Raw genomic sequence first — 18,872 nt, 5'->3', positions numbered from 1 at the left:
AAACTAACCGAAAAAGGAAAACCTGTGAGCTTTCTCGCAATTGGCTCGTCTGTTCCCCTTAACGTGACAGGGTACCTGAAGAATGTTTAACTACATGAGTCATGGACAAAGTTGCCTAGACGGCCCTCAGATGACGGTCCTCCACCCAGTCTTCGGTACACCCCTCCCAATTATGACAGCCCCTCTGCTGCTCTGCAAACACACTCCATCTGGTGGTGATCACCCGCCCCAGTCCTGGAACAATCATAGCAGAGCATGTCACTGACCCACATTCTCCGTTTCCTCCCTGCCAGACCTACAGGCACGAGGGGAGGAAACGGAGGTGCTCAGCCTGCCTGCTGACTTCAGACTGTCAGCAATGTGTCAGCCACAGGACCGGAGAGAAGAGAGGAGGTGGGCTACTCTCAGACTGCAGTCCTGGGGTGAAACATTGGGGAACATTCTGGATGTTCCTTACATCAGCAAAAAAATTGTGGTTCAGCACTGGGTCATGCACATAATGTGGAGCATGCAGGCATTTGTTCACACGGCGGACAGTAAAGAAAGCCCTGGATGAGGAATGGCAGCGAGGGAGACAAAGATAAAGAACAATGCAACTGTTGGCTGACGGAAAGGAAATAATTAACAGACAGATAAATGGCGCTAAGATGCTGCCGAGAGTTCACAGCAAGAATGACCTCTTCAAGAAATTGCTAATGTACTCATGGATGTCTCCAGTTACAAGAAACTCTCACTAGAATTTCCGCAGTCGAACACTGTCTCTTTGTCCAGAGGAACCTGTGTAGATGCATCTCACGCTCCTCCAGCCATACAGAGTTGTACATCTTTTTGATGTCTCCTAGAGATGCATACGTCCCTTCTCTGAACCTTAGCAGGACAGCTCTGATAAGGTTGAGAACATCTGGTCCCTTCAGAAGAAGATCATTCATACTCATGCCTTTGTATTTCTGGCTACTATTCCACACAATACGAACTGGTGTTGTCACAGAATGAGGGTTTGGCGCCACCAGGTGGCTGACGTACCACACTGGTCCGTTCCACTCGTCCATGATCTCGTTGGTGAGTCTTATGGCTGCCCCTCGTTTGACCGTGTCATTGATCTGGGTAGCATATGCGACTTTCCAGTCCGGTTCTCTACTTAGTTGCTTTTCCATTCTTAAGAAACAAGCCTTGACTGCACCTTTGTTGTTTGGGAGAGAAGATGATCTACCGTCCAAGGATACTTTGCGTCCCAATGTGGATCTGGTGTGTGAGCATCCCCCTCCTTGTAGGTGAGGCCTCCTTTAATGATCTCCAGCTCCCTCTCCTCTACGAGGGTCATTTCTTTTCCTCCCGGTGGACAGTTGCCACATCGGCATCCTCCACATCTCGGCTCACATGCAGCTCCAATGCTGTCCCAGTGCCACCACTCAAGGAACTCACGGTTACTGGCACCTGTAAATTTGGTCTGAGCCACATCCTTCTGTAGTAGCTGGACTGTGTCAGTGGTTGGACTTGTGATTTCTTGATATTTGACAGCAGCTGCCCTCATGGAGCGAGCGAAGTGTGTTTTGGACTCATATGCTGCAACCTCCACTTCCTCAAATAAGTCGAGATGTGCTCCACCCACTGTCTTCCCCAATGGACTCTCCCACAAGACCAGGTCTCCGATGATTTTTACCCTCTGGGGAGCGAGTCTTCCCTCTCGGTGGCTAATGAGAAGTTCAACCTCTTCTGGCCTTTCCAATTCATTAAGTTCGACTTCTGGGAAGAATCTTTTCAACTTCTCAGGTTCAATTCCTTGATGCACTTTGGCGATTTCATCCAAGCCATAGCAGACCATTCCTCCCGCTTTCCCATTGGCTCTTTCTGCTTCCAGGATTGCAACAGGAAGTTCACTGCTTCCATACCTTGACCACAGGTTTGTTTGAACAATGTCTCTCATCTCCGCCAACTTTGTTTCACCTTCATTTACAGATCTATCAATGTCGGCTTCTTGCTGTTCATCAAGACCTGCCTCCTCATCCTCTGTCTTAATGTCAGCCTCCAGTCCAGTCCTGTAGTCACCATTGTCGTCTTTGGGTTGAACCGTGGAGTGACCTGAAGCGTCTTCTCTCTGTTGCTTGTCTTTGCAAAATGCATCAGAGCATCCCCACAGGTGCTCCTAATAAGCAACACTGATTGCTGCTGCTGCTGCACTCTGGGAACTGTAGTCTCACACAGCTAGGCCCTCAGATTCAGCTCAACATTGGGCGGCCCCTTGTCTAAGATTCAAAGTAATAAAATGAAGCATCAATCATCGTTGACCTAAAAATACACAAACTATTTGTTCACAAATGCCTTCTGGGTTGAACCAGTCCATCTTCAGAGAAAGAATTGGATGAACGGCATATTGAAAAGAAGCAAGCGGTCAGGATTCCATTATTGATGCGCTTTGAATGATAGACGAGGCCGAGCAGATTGTGTATCATGTCCTGCATCATGGATGGCCGAGCAAAGAGCATCAGTCTGTGAGCCTCCCTCTACGACTAGAGAAAGCAAGAGAGAGTCGGGGAGGGAGCGATCGAAGAGCCAACTCCCCTCGCCCTGCCTCTTACAAACAGGCAGAGCAACCACCTGACCAGGGTCATTCTCAAACATGGAAACCGGTGTGTGAAACTCTGAGGTCATGCTACGCTCTCACGGGAGGGACAAGTACACAAAAACATGGTTGTGGTTCGGTGGGACTTATTGCATGGGTCTCTGGTGTGGCAATAGATATATAATTATGGCTACACGCATCCAGGCACCACAGTCTATTACTGTGGCTCCCAAGAAGCCGCACTTGGCCGCCCATCCTTTTCCAGCTCGACCTAAATCTCTTTGCTCTTTGCCGTTTGGATGTATGTTCTTCTTGCTCACAGGGATGTGCACTGTGCTACACACAAGCATTTACACATTTAAAACTAGAATGGGCACTCGGTAGAGCGCATACCTTCGCATATCACAAGATTGGGCATTGAATTATGAACATAAAAATTGACCGTGCTATGGTAAAAAGAAGATTTTGACCTTTTCATGACCTTGACCTTTGACCCGATCGATCCCAAAATCTAATCAAATGGTCCCCGGATAATAACCAATCATCCCACCAAATTTCATGCGATTCGGTTTAATACTTTTTGACTTATGCGAATAACACGCACACAAATACACGGCGATCAAAACATTACCTTCCGCATTTTCAATGCGAAGGTAATAATATCCATGTTGACGCCAACAGCAAGTCTACTGCTATAAATGGAGAAATACATAGAACACCAACAGTCATCAAATAGGTTTTAATGATGCCAACAAGGTCGTTTTCTGCCACATTCAATTCTTTATGGAAGACGAACAACATTCGTTATTAAGATTTCGTACAGCATTAAAGGACAACGGTTAAAAGGCTTTAAACACGCCTGGTTTCTTAGTAGTCGGCTTGCTACAGATCTGATAAGAACCTCCTCCACCCAGACCAGCTTGCTGTGATAGATATGACGTATGCTCCTCTCTCCTGGGCTGATGGCAGTGACGTGACACAATTGAGACACGTCTCAAATAATAAGGCCTATCTATAAACTGAGAGTTAATTATGTTGTGATGGCGCATGCATCAAACAGACAAAAGCCGGGACATAAATAACACTGAAAGGTTAAATAGGAACGTTGTTGGATATACCGCCTGGTCCTTGTAGTTGGGAGTAAGCCATGCCAGTGAACAGCAGACACACCATCAGGGCAATGGCGCTGACAAACCTGAATGGAATGCCACCAACATTATCGTTATTAAATACACCTGCATCTGTCATGAAAAAGGTGCCGTAGACCTCTAATGTTAAGGCCAAATGATTGTTACCATAATGTAACAGGAATAGTGTATTTAGGGTATGTTCAATGGGTCAGAAAACATAGGGTTCCCTTTATCTTAACAGCATAACAGATACACACACGTGCTTCCAAAAGACGACAACATTAACAAATACGTGAGGCTGTGATTTGATAAGCTTCTGCCCAGCAAAGTTTGCAGACCAGCAAGTCAATGTGTCCTTGTCTCCACTAAACTTGTTGGGAACACAGGCCCGAATCACGTCAACAAAAACAGGGAGAGAAACCCTCAACCACCTGACTCGCCTGGGCTAGAGATCAGGACGATGACAACTCAGAGAGAGTAACGACACATGGTCCAGCAACAATTCCCTCTACTCTATCTGATGATGACATCAGCATGGAGATCAGGCAGGAGACAGAAATCGGGGGTGCGTTTTACGTCCGAGCACCAACCGACTCTGTTGCTGTTGTCGCCAGTGCCTTAGAAAGAGAACGAGGGATTGTTTGCATGCCTGGGGACACGGGGATGAAGCCAGTCTTTTGCACAAAACATGCAACTCAGTTCCTGGCAGCAACAGCAGCTCAGTGCTAATGGTGGAAGACTATCGTCACCACAGAGACTTTGCAAATCAATTATCCTGCCGCACTAAAAACAAATTGTCATTTTGTGCAACGGGTGCCTGGACATGGTATTTGAATTAGGTTGCGGCTGCTTCTGAACTCAAACAAGCCCTTAGATCAACAATGAGTCATGACATGAACGCACCCGTTGCTATGGTGATACGCAGCACCTCCCAACTACTTCCAGGTTGAAGCGAGACTCGACCTTGTAGCTACAATTCTTTCTTCTACTGTGTCACCTTGTCTGCCCTCAAGTTCACCTACACAGCAGCAACAGGCATACAAAGTAGCTGCTGTACTTTTTATTGTTTGAATAAAAAGATAGTCCCACTCATCTGCATTACTGTGCACTGAGTAGTAGTATCGTGTGCGTGTGTGTAACTAAAGGCCTGTCTGCATTCCACCTCAACAGCCAATATACTTCCTCTTCTATGCCGGCAGGCCTGTGTGCGATCCTTGTGTGGGTTGGGTTACACGGTGAGTGCCTCTCAATGGGGTGGAAACCTGCTAAACAAGCTGCTTTTAGAGCGAGCTTGTTTTGTTTCTTTATCTGTCGGTGATCTCACTCACTGCTGGTGTGGGAGAGGACAACAGGACCAGCCTGTTGAGGAGCAGTGCAGCTTAACCTTCACACCCCAGAGAATAGAAAGATGTGTATTTCCTTAATTTCTTGTGTTTTGCCAAAAGACTGAAACAAAAGAGGAAGATGGAAGGGAAGTTGTGCCTGCGGCAGATGTGAGCGTGTGCTGTTTGACAGAATGTTGCCAAAAGACTGTGTCATGAAGTGAAAAGCAATGTGTTGCGTAATGTAGGCTGGATATAAATTCAGTTGCAAAACTCTACATCAGCAAATAAAGATAGTGGCTCGCACTGCCTCCACCGTTTCACTTTTGCTGACCTTCCCAAAAACATGTTTGTACTCTCACATCAGAAAGAATAAACATATAATCTAACAATACAATGTCATGTGACTCAATAAAGCTTCCACCAAACAATTAATGCAAAATCAGAGGACGTAAATAGTGCCACAGGAAAAGTTCCCATTCAGAACTGAGGCTGACCAGAGGGATGGCCAAACAATTTAAACTACACTGTGATACACTGAAAATAAAGTGCCACATGGTGCAATTTAAATACACACATTAATTGGTCATTTTTATTCTAAAAGTAATGTTGCAAATGTCAACATGTGGGGGTAAGCAGTACAGAAGACTGTTACTGATGGTTTGAGGGCAAATATTGAGTAAAGTCTTGATCAGAACAAACACTTGAGCCAACTGGAGCATGTTTCTCACCCATCGCGGCTTGAACACTTTGACCCCTCGGACACTAAACTTCATAAAAAAGGTTTCCCTCCCGGCCCACTAGTAACGTAAAGGGCGTGTGTGCGTCAAGTTGTTAAACCTGCAGCCCTTTGGACTTTCAGGGCAGTTCTGGTAGAGTAGCCAACATTAGCTGAGCTTGTTTGAGAACATAAAAACACGCAATAAGCATTTTAAATAAACTATTACTTGATTGAAACGGCCAATTACATTAACCACACACGCGTAACATACCTGCCAACAAAATTCTCCAAGACGGAGCTCTTTCCGGCGCTCTGTCCACCAACCACAGCAATCTGAGGAAGGTCCAAATTACAACTCTGGCCAATGGCGCTGAAGGCGTCTTGAAGCTTGTTGATGAGGGGAATCAGGTCTTCCATGCCCCGGTTCCCCATGGCTCCGTGGGCTCGGAGAGCTCCTTTCTGCACAACACAAACCAGAGTCCAACGCCAGCCGCGCTGGCTAGCTCGGTAACGTTAGCTTAGCAGGAAGGAGCTCTCGGGTTACTCTGAAGTGAAACGGTGGAGTTCCTCCGCTTCAAACAGCTCGGGCTTTTTTTCTCTGCTTGGACACTTGAGCGGTTACCGGCAATGCAATTCACACGAATATCATTCCGTGCTCTTTTAAGCTCATTAACTTGATTCCAGGTCAGTCGAAACGGACGGAAAAACTCGCAAAACAAAACTTCCTCTCCACCAACACCATCCGGTCACAGGAGACGACATCCGATCAAAAAACCGGCGCGCGTAGACCCGCCTCTTGTCTGTCAAACCGAGTCGCCTATTGGCTCATTTCGCTGTCCTTCCATCGCGCGAACATTCTGATTGGACACTTAAAAGGCGTTTTCTTCGCTCTCAGCTAACTGTTGGTTTCCGATTGGTCAACGCGATTATCAGTTGGAGCCGCGGCTTAACGTCACATGGCCACTGCAACATGGCCGCCGCCACAGAGTGTGGAGCCGAGGCAAGCGCTTCAGAAAACAACATGTCTCTGAAGAAAGCTTTGTCTGCAGCGTCTCCCCTCGCTCTGCGCGTCGTCGCTGAATGCCCAGTGACGAAAGCAAGAGCTTGTGATCTAATACTGCCACACTGTGCCGTCAGCACCCCGGTGTTCATGCCTGTCGGTACTCAGGGGACTCTGAAAGGAATCACTGTGGATCAGCTGGAGGGTCTTGGCTGTCAGATTTGTCTTGGAAACACATACCACCTGGGCATGAGACCGGTAGGCCACACGACAACAGGAACTCTCATGGCTGCATGAATTCACGACTACTTTTCTTTTTCCGAATATGTTTTTTTTTAATTTAAACTCCACTGCTTGCAGGGGCCTGATTTGATCGAGAAAGCCAATGGTTTACATGGGTTCATGAACTGGAAGAGGAATCTCTTAACTGTGAGTGTAGCTTTCCTAAATCAACCAGTCACAGGGGATGAATACACATTCACAAAAGTACAAGAGTTGGCTGATGAGCTCTGTGTTGAAATCTTGTGGTTCACGTTCCTCTGCTTCCAGGACAGCGGCGGGTTTCAGATGGTGTCTCTCGTTGAGCTCTCAGAGGTCACGGAGGAAGGTGTGAAGTTTAAGTCCCCCTACGATGGCAAAGAGATCCTCCTAAGTCCAGAGAAGTCCATCAGCATACAGAACAGTCTGGGTCTGCAATGATCAAAATAATTTAATCTGTATTAAATAACAAAGTCTTGGTCCTCTGTGTCCCAGTAGATAAAAGACAGTCTCTCTCTACCTCTCTTTTCTTTCAGGGTCGGACATCATGATGCAGCTGGACGATGTAGTCAGCAGTACCGTGACAGGACCTCGCGTGGAGGAGGCCATGCATCGCTCCATTCGCTGGCTGGACCGTTGCATTGCAGCCAATAAAAATTCAGACAAGCAGAACCTTTTTGCCATCATCCAGGGAGGGCTGAATGCGGAGCTGCGCAAGGCCTGTCTAGATGGTATGAATACATCTTATTTCTAATCTTGATCGCCTTCCATCATGTTTCTAAACATTCCATTTGGTCCATGAATGTTAATCAGCCTTTACGTCTCGACTCAGCGAGGCAGTATGTGTGAATCAAACAGATGTCAGGTGGCTTTCACTGTAATAGTTAAAAGTCTCAGGACATTAAAACGCATCATGTCAAATTGAAAGTGCAGAAATATCGTGCAACGATATTTAGGCAACAGTGGTCATTTTGGCAAAGAAAACAGAAATACACATTCACACTTGCATGTCAGGTCTAGTTATAAACTCGCCACTTCTCAACAGTTTGACACCGATGATGAGAGCTCAAACTTATGCTTTTGTCATCTTATCCCCTTCCTGCAGAAATGACTCAACGCGATGTTCCCGGTTTTGCCATCGGCGGCCTGAGTGGCGGAGAAGAGAAGAATGACTTCTGGCGCATGGTCACCCTGAGCACCGACCACCTGCCACGAGAAAAGCCTCGATACCTCATGGGTGTGGGGTAGGTTTGCCTAATAAAGGAATCATTTCATATGTATTCAGCCCCTGTGGTGGTGTTTATGGGTTTTATGAATTGACTGTGTGTATAATCCCCATGATCTGCAGGTACGCTGTGGATTTGGTGGTGTGCGTTGCTCTGGGGTGCGATATGTTCGACTGTGTGTTCCCCACCCGCACTGCAGTAAGCAATCTTTACCTCACACACTGATGATCCCAGATACAATTCATTGAGCAGTTTTTCATTCCACATCAAAAAAATGCTGTCATGTTTTTGGTTTTTTTTTGCAGAGGTTTGGCTGTGCCTTGGTTCCTTGGGGATCTCTTCAAGTAAAACAGAAGCAGTACGCAAAGGACTTCCAGCCCATAGACCCAGAATGTCAGTGTCATACGTGCAAGAAGTAAGTCAAGAACAAACTAAACCTAAATTCTTTTGTGAGCCTCGAGGTGTTGGCTCACACGATAATGCTCATTGTTTTCAAAGCATTTTTGCTCCACGAGAACAATTATTAAAATATTTGAAGTGCACAAGAAGACCCCGTTGGACTTGTTTGCTCAAAAGACAATTACTTCACTTTGGTGTAAGAGGGATGTGTTGGCGATACAATATTACCTTAATTAATGCATTTTTTTCTTAATAATTTAAAGTATTTTCATGACGTCAATTCTCTGCAATGAAACTAGGGCTTCACAATGATCAAAATGTTATCGAAGTCCAATATGGCCTACTGGATGAGGCGCAATATTTTTTGAAGGCAACATTTTTTTTAAATACAATTTTTAATTGGATATTGTCATGCTGCAGAGTTCCCAGCCTAAACATCATATTATACAGAGATAAGAAAACTAGGTTTGACACTGATCCCTACCAACATTATTCACCAACTTTTACTATATATATATATATAATATACACACACATACATTCATAAAACCATAACAAATAGTGAGAATATAGAATCTACAGGAAATGCAAACAATTAAATATCTGTACAAAGCTACATGCAACTTAACTACCACCAGACTAAAGCATCAGGTATAAGCCTTCATAATGCTTTTCTGTCCAGCGCTTATTATTTATTGCCTCTATGTGGGTGCGTTTGTAAATACATTTCTGTAAAAGATTATCATTACCTCTTAATATCGCATATAATATCACAATGGCAATATCCGTCACAATAATCACTATTAGATACTTTTTTATTACATCCTTCAGCCCAAAACAAGACCCCGCAATACTGTGATCTGGTATTTTTTAGGCCAATGTTATGAGTGCTTCATTGTTGAGACGTTTTGGGCCGCATGTATTTTGAATAACGATGTGAATAATAAGCCTGTCTTCTGTTTCAGACATAGTAGGGCTTACCTTCATGCTCTGTTTAAGAGTGACACGGCAGCCATGCATCACATCACCGTCCACAACATCGCCTACCAGGTCAGTATCGGAAACGACTCGTACCAGTTCCAGCACATCGTAACTCGAGATGAAATCAGGATTAAAGAACAAAAACATTTTACCGCTTAACAACAAAAATACTGTATCAAGTGTGTTTCATCAGTTCATGCATGTCATGCGTTAATCTGCAATCGAGCCACGGAGCGGTATAAACCAGAGCCACAAGTGTACATCATGTGTTTCAAGTCTTAATCGCTCAGACAGAAAGATGACGAGAGGTGTTGAACTTTGTGAATGTATGCGACATGATTTTAGATGACGTCCTCGCCTCGACCCCGGTCATTTCATCCTTCAGTAATCTCTGAACCTCAAAGTGGCACAGACCTGGTTTGCTGCTCTGGCATTATCAAAACCATGAAGATTCTCCCTTTGTGACAGATGTGTCCCAAAGCATAATATTCATGTTTGGAGAGCATAATGGATGATGTCTGATTATGCAACAATAGTCTTCTCTTTATTTTTATATTTTTTTACATTAAAGCCACGTTTTAAGTTGACTCTATCTCTCTGTGTTGGTTGGCCTGTTGGGCCGCCACTCTACCGTGAAATGTCACAAGTATTTAACATTTACGCGTTGCCCTCAAATGCTGCCGTGAATCTTCATGGTTTTGATAATGCCAGAGCAGCAAACCAGGTCTGTGCAGACCCATGCACTCTAAAGGTGAGACGATTCCCCACTGGAGGTCAATAATCGCATTGTTTTCTCTTAGTGAATCATCAAACGTTTCTCTTTGCAGCTCACCTTGATGCGCTCTGTGAGGCAGAGCATTGTGGAGGGCTGCTTCCCTGAGTTTATACGGACGTTCATGAAGCGACTGTTTCCCTCCCGTGACCAGTACCCCGGCTGGGCCGTGGACGCACTGGCCTCCGTCAACGTGACATTGGAGTAGGACCGCCGTGCTCACAAGGGGGATGTCAAACAGTGACTGAAGAGATTTTATATCTTTTTAATGACTTTTTTAATGGGTTATTGGTTTTTTTTTACTCTTTGTTCATATTGTTATGTAAATTGCCAGTTTTGTGGGCAATGAGTAACATATTTTTTTTTATCTCCAAGGAGAACGCCTGATTGTCTTTTTCTTTACTCAGCCGCTGCGAATTGTCTTCAGTACACATTAGGATGATGTGCAACTAAATGGTGTTTAAATGAGGTTTGAAACACATGAACTATCTCCTCATATGCTCAGACACTTTTGGTTGTTACCATGGTTACAGAGCTAGGCCCACCCACTTGAAATGAAATTGTTTGCCTTTTCATCAACATGGTATTGCGTTTTTGCCAAAGGCACGAGATGAATAGATGTCCATGTATTGTAGTGTTTTAACCGACGTCCTCACAGACCAGTGGTTGTCAGCTCACTGACGGATTATGAAGGTAGCTCGCTACAGTTGTGTGCTTGTCAGGATCACCACCAGAGGGCAAATGGACGGAAACTGAATGAAATGCTAAGCAATGTTTCTAAAAGAGTTCAAACCAGTTCATCTGTTTTCAGGTAAAAAATAACAGTATCATATGAATTCAAATGTAGGAGGACACAATGCATTCATATCCAAATTAGTCACAACCTTAAGTCAGCATGCAGTTAAATATTTCAACTCATTCTTTCCCATTGTTAATCTACATTTTGTCATCGGTATGGACAATAAGCCGTTTTGACCCTCTGAGAGAAGGTTTTGTTTGGAGCTCACAGAGGTGCTGCTTTGGCTCTGTGGTGGGTGATTAATATATATCATTGGAAGTTGATTTGAATAACACCTGTTGTCTGTGGCTTTGAGTCAACAGTCCTCTTAAGCACCACATTTGAATTTCATTAGGGCATCTGTTGTGACCACAGGCTCTATGAGATTAAATCTGTGACATGTGATGAGTGTCAGGCAATCTTAATATCTAGCACAGCACCGTGATCAAGAAATGATGGCCGTGAATAAGAAGTGTAGTTCTCAAGTGTTGCACCCTGAAACACACGTGTGTGTTAATTATAGTTACAATGAGAGATGGCTGAAATATTAATTTTATGTTACAATAGCCTTCAGGAAGTTTTGTATATAAAGCTTGTATTGTTGCAATATATAACCCTTTCATGAGTAGAAGCGTTTTCAGAGATATAGAATATAGATTTAACTGTGTATTTCATGTTTTATCTTTTTATAGCATAAAGCAACAATTAGTTAACTCAATACATTGACTGTGTCCTCGTATATAACCTACTGCTGCAAGAAGTGCCTCCTTAAACTAATATTATTAAATATAGCCTAACATGACTAAAAAAAAGAAAATAGCTCTCCATGCGGAAATAATTAATATAGGCTATAGACTAAGTGATCGTAGTTCAAGTACGCGCACGTCTCCACGGATGAATGTGGGCATCCCGTGGATCTGTGTGACAGTTTATCATTCAGGGTTACACGGGGTATAGCTATTGGGTTTTAATGCTGATATCAGAGAATGCGTATTTTACGAGTAAATCGATTTATTTCGTGAGTATTGTTTTTGTAATTGTCGCTCTTGTGTCATCCCTGGAATGAGAAGTGGTCTCGACAGAACAGGAGTCCCCAGCGGCTGCTTCCATATTTGCTGCCAGTGCATCCATGCGGCGCTCAGGCAGGGAGGCTGCTGGTGCTGAGACTACCAGTTGCTCTCCAGCTGTCACTGTGGAAGTGGAGCCTCCCCCCGACGCACAGACGGATGAACATCCTGGACCTGTTGCCTCGGTGGCAAGAAAAGTAGAGCTGCGTAGTGACGGGTGCCAACAAACAAAGAAGTAGTTTAGTTTTTTTCTGTTTATGAGGGAGTTCGAAAACGATGCCATGAGGTGTATCAATGAATTCGTTATTTGTGCACATTTTGAATAGCAGAAGGAAGAGGAACAGAGTTGGGTTTGGGGGGGCCACCTCTGTGTGGAGGTGCGGTTTGCGGTGATTTATTTCTCTATCTCTGGACTGTGAAGAGGAGGACCATGGTCGAACTGGAAAAGGATGTGCTCCCGCTGCCCCCTCGGTACCGGTTCCGAGACCTGTTGCTCGGGGACTGGCAGACCGACGACAGGTAAGGATGCTGACAACGTTTACGCACGGCGCACTGAATCCGTTGCGCATCTGTGCGCCATAAGAGCATCATAACACCTCGTCTATAAAGTGCCCATTTGTTCGCAGTGTTACTCTGCGATCTAGTGGATTCAGGTGGATGCATGTGTTGGAGTTTACTACCAGCTGCGCAGCGCTGTTGTTTTGGGTGCAACAGGTCTCGTCTCCCTGTGTGCGCGGAAACGACTGTTGCTAATGCTGCTAATTCTATTTTATCCCACTAAAAGCTAATGCACTCATCTCAAAGAAAAATACTCTCAGGAGAGACAGAGACTGATTCACTCAGGAATATTTATTTATTATGTTCACGTCATGCAGTTACCACAAGTATGCAGTGTATATTTGAAACATAAAAATACACTTTGATGGCGTCCACCAGGGAATGAAGAACGAGCAGGGCAGATCTACAGCATGTTGAGTTAACCTATATGTTCTCCTGGTATACTTCCTGACATTGGCAGAGAAGCATCACCTGGAGATTTCAAGAGGGTGCCCTTAGTTATTAACCTTTTATTGTCCCTTTGCAGGGCAGACGATTTGAAATATGCTATTTGATATGCATTGCTTAATCTGGGTTTTTCATTATGCTGTCTAATGGAAACCCATACATCTCAATTTCATGCTTGGCACGTCTTGTTGGTAGGTGGAAATGGGGACCAAAACATTTGCTAGTGGGCTTGAGTGGGTGTTTCGAATCAGATAATTGGGACAACTTGCTCTTGAAAGCATGAAGGTCTTCAATCCAGTTTCAGCCATCAGGCTTGAGTACAGAGAAACTGCTGCCTGCTAACTGTTTATAATTAACATATTATATATACTCAATTCATTTTAGTAATTTTTTTTTACAGCTCAATATCACAAATTACGAATTTTCCCTATAGCAGGCTTTACAATCTGTACACATACGACATCCCTTTCCCAGGACCTCACATCGGATCAGGAAAAACTCCCAAAAAATAGAAAAAAAACTTTTACAAGCAAAAAAGGGAAGAAACCTTGAGAGCAACAAATATACAATGTATATATATATTTTTTTTTTTAAATTTATTTAACCAGGAAATGCCTCATTGAGATTAAAAATCTCCTTTACAAGAGTGTCCTGGCCAAGACAGCAGCAGCAGCACGTCACACAAAGTTCCATACAATACAACATAAAACAGTGACAGACAATATATAAAACGAAAAACAAAATCACAGCATGAATAAAACCAAAACTACGACTCAAGCCAACACAACCCAGCTCACACAGGAGCACATACCTCCGTCATATAAAACATCTACAGCTAGATGAATTTCCCTCCAATATTTTCAATCTATTTTTAAAAACACCTAAGGAGACCGGCTCCCGGAGACCCAGGTCTGTCTGCAGCAAATTCCAAGCCGCAGGCGCAGCAAACTTAAAACCTCTTTTTCCCATTTCCAAATGGACGTGAGGGACGGAGAGCAAGAGGAGGCCTTGAGCAGAGGTCACAGAGCGAGGATGGTAGCTTCCAGGGTTTTTCAGCTGAATTAGCGTCCAAAGATACGATGGAAGTACGTGGAGAATAGCCTTATAAATAAGGACATGCCAATTATTTTGTCTCCGGATGGACAGAGGAGTCCAACCAACCCTCGCATACAGGGAGCAATGTTATTGAAACTATAGTATTGTCCATGTTTTGTGATCAACCATGCCATCACACAGCGTATCTGTATCCCTGTCCAATGAAAAGTCATATTTTGCACAGATGTAGCCTAAACTGTCCTTCTGTAATTGGTCAGCTTTTACCCAAACACACACTCTGAACCAGAGTGCAGCGTGACCTCAGTCACCTGTTTGTTACCTAAGCTTCAGTGAAAGGGGGGATCCTGCTTGTTACTTATTATAGTCAAGGCTACTCATCCATAAAAGAGGCGAGAAAAAGATGTATAGTGACAGTGTGGTTGTGATTGATCTGGTTGTCTTGTGTGGGTTGTAATGACCTTTAAATGAGTGTTTTCAGGAAAAGCATGGTGTTGATCCCTTAGGGATCTACAAAGCACTAAGGTTTAAATGGACGGTGTGTGGGCTGTGTATGTTACATTTATTTTTGTCAAATTGCAGAGCTATTGTCAAGTGCACTGTTTCATATATAGTTAGATCCAAATTATAAACCTTTTTATAGACATTTAGTCCTTTGTCTTGTGTGTGTGTCTGTGTGTGTGTGTGTTCCTCTAAACAGCCACTTTATTTAAACGCCACTTGTGAGAGAACGAAGGAGTGATTGACAGTGAGATCAAGATGTTGATGCCACTGCAGATTAGCTGCTATATGAACTGGTCAGGAAAGCCATAGTTGTCATTGATAGTGACAGAAATCTTAATTGGGGCTGAATCCCACAGAGTGTGTCTGCTGTGGTCTATTAATCCAGGAGTGGCTTTAAGCGACCAGTCCCAACGGGTGCCTGTGCACAGATAGCTCCATTCAGTATCAACGCATCCCGGCAACAAAAAAAAACTGGTTGTAACTTATCTCCTTGACACGTAGGGTTGCACTCCGCTCTGGAGAAACATTTCTGAGCCTTATAATCCCTCTCCTGTCATCCTCTCCTCTCAGCTGGGTGTGGGTACATGCATCCCCCCCAACTCCTTCCCGCCATCTTGGTTGTAATTGAGACCTCCAATACCATACCATTTCCCCTTTTGAGAGCCCTCCTGTAACTATGGAATCCATGTATTTGCAATTTTCAGCGCGGACTTTATAAGATAGGAATTTATTTAATAATTTAATTCACACACTGGCATCTTCTGTCCCCTGAATCTTACCGACTGTTATTACCTCTGGCCGTGTTTCTTTATAATTGTTGTGAGTGAGTGAGAGAGAGAGAGAGAGAGAGAGGTTAGCCCCCCCCCTGGCCTTCAAGTGTATCTTCAGGAATATTGTTTACTTTAGTTTGAACTGCAAACATGTTATACTTACTTACTACGTAGTCTTTGACAACCCAGCAGTGTGTGCATATCAACCATGTCAAATTATAATAAACATAAATACAAATGGGCTCAGTTTACTCTGCACAGAAACAAGCCGTCTCTCCGAGACATCATTTTAATCGGGCTCTGCTCTAAGTTTGCTCACAACTGCCAATTATCCTCTTTTGTGTCGTCTCCGATCCATAAAAATAAACCCTTGAACAAGGTTGTGTCTGATAAAGTGAATGTGTCAAGATCAAAGAAGTTGGAACATTTTAGTGAAGCCGCTCTTACTCCGACACAGTTTCTGTCTGTGAGTCAGAGGCTTCTGATTTGAGGAAATGCCAGATGACTAAACAATTACATCCAGATCTTTTGCAAGCTGATAATTACCATTTTGCCAGTCAGTTTGTTGCCTAAAATGAACACGTGCTATAAACACACATGGGACTGCCAGCACAGCTTGTATGCATGGTTTGTTACAAGTAAAATGAAATACAGTACAACAGCGTCACGACAACAGAAAGCCTCAGCAGGAGCTTTCCTCACATTCCAGGATTATCATAGAGATGACAGCCTTTTGTCATTAAAACAATGTCGTATTGACTGTCTTCTCTCGTTAAATCTATCTCAGTCTCTCCACCATGCTCAATCCCTAAACTACTCCATTTGCCTCCGTAATTCTTCCAGGCAACTTGTAATCTTTTAAAGCTAATGTAAAGCATGATCCATCAAAACTGTCAATGCCCATAACAGTGTGAGTCAAAGTATAGTAATTACTATGCTTTGAGTATATGCTTTGGACGCTGTTGTCTTTAGTGGGCCTTTCAGGGCAATTGTAAGATTCAGTCACATTATTCATAAGGCAGCTTAGAAATCTGAGTCAAGTCTGTCGAGGGTTTGGGAATCATAGATGTATTATGCATCATGTCTCTGGGCTGGCATAAAGGGAGGTTATTAACAATGCTAATGATGGGAAGTATGATGAATAAATGTCAAAAGTTAACAGAAAAACACCCAGAATGTCAATCCTTTGGAGGGCTCTGCATAGTCAATTGGAAGCTGAGGGGCCCAGAGTGAAGATGGCTAATAAAGTAAAGTCTGAGGCCTGACAAATGTAAGTCGGAAACAGCCTAATTATACTGGCAGAAAGGTTGCCACTGGGCCTGACCATTACCGATAGGTCCGGCTTGAGAACAGATGAGAGGGCACGGTGGGAGTATGGAGGGCACATGCTGTCTGAGCGTGATCTGTCTGCGAAGAACAGCGCACATGATGCCTGTCGCTCTCTAAAGGAGAAAGCTGTGCACAGTACAGTAAAGATAAGATGGTACCCGGAGGCAGAATCACAGACACTTTGGATTGGTCGAACAATCAGTTAGTTTACCATTTAATTCGTTGTACTCCAGCAGCCCCTGCATCCTGTGGATCATTTGTATCTATATATATTTATGTATATGTGTATATATATGTCTATATATATACACATATATATATGTGTATATATATTTATATATATAAGTATATATATATGCAGAAAGAGATACAAACTCATATTATCTATGTTCAGCTGTATTCTTTTTCATTGTTATCATTGATTAGTAGGATGCAGAGAGTGCAGGGCGTGTGCCTTGTGGTCATCTGTGGTTCTTTTATTTTGAAAGATTTTTCTGCCACCGGGGATTTAATACGCTAAATATTGACTTCACTAAACAGCCTTTCGGTTCGACGAGCACTGTCACATCATAGCAGGAAGGCTGTTAAGTGCCTTCCTGCTGTGGATAGGATCCACGGGGCGGGGTGGCATGAGTCGGAGCACTTCTGGGCTCTATTGCTGTTCAATATTACTGGAAGGCCTCGTGGCATCAGCGTGGGGTCAGGGAGCTGCCGGGCTGTTGTGCGGCATCGCAAACACAGTCGCCCACTGATCGAAGCTCCCCTATTCCCAAACAGTGTTAGCTTACTACACCACAGGACTGTGAATCCAATCGGCTCCCGAGACACCAGACACGGGCAATAGAGAGGATTCCTCTTGTGTTTCACGTGCATGTCATCGCCGAAGTGTTGGTTTGAAGACAACTCTGAAACAGATTGATATCTCACGGTGATTTGATCAACTGCTAAACGTCTGCGCACATCCGAGGCTAATAATGTAATGTGACGGGATAGAATGTCATTGGATGGCTTATAATGGAGTTGTGCATCACTTTGAAGCCATATTATGTTTCATGAGAGGGATGATTGCTGCTTATTTCAGTGAGCAAATAGTGGACCCAAGTATAGGGCCTTTCTGTGAATTCAACACAAGTTTCTCCTTTATTCTGTTTATCCTTCAGGTCAACAAAGGAATAAATAACTGGCATATAGTGAATGATGATCATATGAGGATGAGGCTGGTTTATGTCAGGAAGCAGGGGAGGGATGGCTGGACCACTTCCACTGATGATGTATGTAGAGTTTGAATGAGCTCTGAGTAAAAGCTACAGTGCACGCTTACTTACTGTCAATACACTGCATTACACATTTATTGTGAATGATGGCTGTTGTTTTCTTTGCCCTGGATAGTGGGGTAGAGGGAGTGCCTGTTGGAGCCCATAGACATGTACGCAGGAGACAAATCAGTCACAACATAGACTGTTTGATTTGCTCCCTTAGTTACAGAAAAAGATAAGGATAGAAAGGGGCTTTTTTAAAGGTCATCATTAAGTTGTTATGAAAGTCTCCGCTTGTTTCATTGCAGTGTTAAAATAAATGATGTGGCAGCAATGAGAGCGATTAAAGACGTCACTTGTGCGTTGCCAGTGTTAAAAATGAGCCTTTTACCACAAGAAAATGATCCTTTTCTATGCAGGGGATGTGAACTCATATTCTTGTTTTTCATTTATGTTCCTCCCTCCATCAGGACAGTCTGCTGTGTGTGATGGTTGTGTATCTGGGTCAACCACTGGTTGGTTGAAGCAGACCACACTTCGCCTCTCTTAAGCTGTTGAAGCAGTCGTGTTTTGGCGAATGACATGTCGGCCTCATGTCATCCCTTTGCATTTCTCCTCACTTCATTTGGAGACTGTGTCCATGAATGTGTTTATTATTTTGTGCCTTTTCATCTAATTTTTCCACACTGCTCTTTTAGCTGTGTTCTCTTTTCCCTATCAGCCCATTTATCTTAAGCAAGG

The 18,872-nt window shown here is 43.8% G+C and overlaps 2 protein-coding genes and 1 pseudogene across 9 annotated transcripts in view; 2 read left to right on the top strand and 1 right to left on the bottom strand.

Annotated features, from left to right (window-relative positions):
- The window catches only part of dnm2a (dynamin 2a), a 33,097-nt gene extending 26,641 nt beyond the window's left edge, over nucleotides 1-6,456 (bottom strand). For 5 of the 8 annotated variants that reach the window (XM_056406155.1, XM_056406154.1, XM_056406156.1 and 2 more), the window contains exon 1: nucleotides 6,005-6,455. In XM_056406155.1, coding sequence (XP_056262130.1) covers nucleotides 6,005-6,165 — 161 coding nt within the window. In that variant the 5' untranslated portion in view covers nucleotides 6,166-6,455. Of the gene's footprint in view, nucleotides 1-6,004 lie in introns of all 8 variants that reach the window. The other 3 variants (XM_056406157.1, XM_056406161.1, XM_056406159.1) reach the window with 2 other exon arrangements.
- Nucleotides 6,457-6,575: 119 nt separating this feature from the next.
- Nucleotides 6,576-11,865, top strand: qtrt1 (queuine tRNA-ribosyltransferase 1). Its single transcript, XM_056406163.1, has 9 exons — nucleotides 6,576-6,991; nucleotides 7,094-7,162; nucleotides 7,283-7,421; nucleotides 7,528-7,722; nucleotides 8,097-8,235; nucleotides 8,340-8,415; nucleotides 8,523-8,632; nucleotides 9,582-9,666; nucleotides 10,425-11,865. The coding sequence occupies exons 1-9, from the start codon at nucleotides 6,704-6,706 to the stop codon at nucleotides 10,575-10,577; spliced, it is 1,254 nt and encodes a 417-aa protein (XP_056262138.1). The 5' UTR covers nucleotides 6,576-6,703; the 3' UTR covers nucleotides 10,578-11,865.
- A 779-nt stretch (nucleotides 11,866-12,644) lies between these two features.
- Nucleotides 12,645-18,872, top strand: part of LOC130188510 (potassium channel subfamily T member 2-like) — a 36,720-nt pseudogene continuing 30,492 nt past the window's right edge.

Source organism: Pseudoliparis swirei, chromosome 23 (assembly GCF_029220125.1).
Source record: "Pseudoliparis swirei isolate HS2019 ecotype Mariana Trench chromosome 23, NWPU_hadal_v1, whole genome shotgun sequence".
NCBI lineage: Eukaryota > Metazoa > Chordata > Actinopteri > Perciformes > Liparidae > Pseudoliparis > Pseudoliparis swirei.
The sequence above is the reverse complement of the archived record's forward strand: the minus strand, read 5'-3'. Positions and strand labels throughout refer to the sequence as shown.

What these genes read in the sequence shown, in the direction of transcription:
- qtrt1 (XM_056406163.1), top strand. Translation starts at nt 6,704, where the DNA reads ATGGCCGCCGCCACAGAGTGTGGAGCCGAGGCAAGCGCTTCAGAAAAC. An exon ending in ACCACCTGGGCATGAGACCG is followed by an intron (nt 6,992 to 7,093) that starts GTAGGCCACACG and finishes CACTGCTTGCAG; the next exon opens with GGGCCTGATTTGATCGAGAA. An exon ending in GCGCAAGGCCTGTCTAGATG is followed by an intron (nt 7,723 to 8,096) that starts GTATGAATACAT and finishes CCCTTCCTGCAG; the next exon opens with AAATGACTCAACGCGATGTT.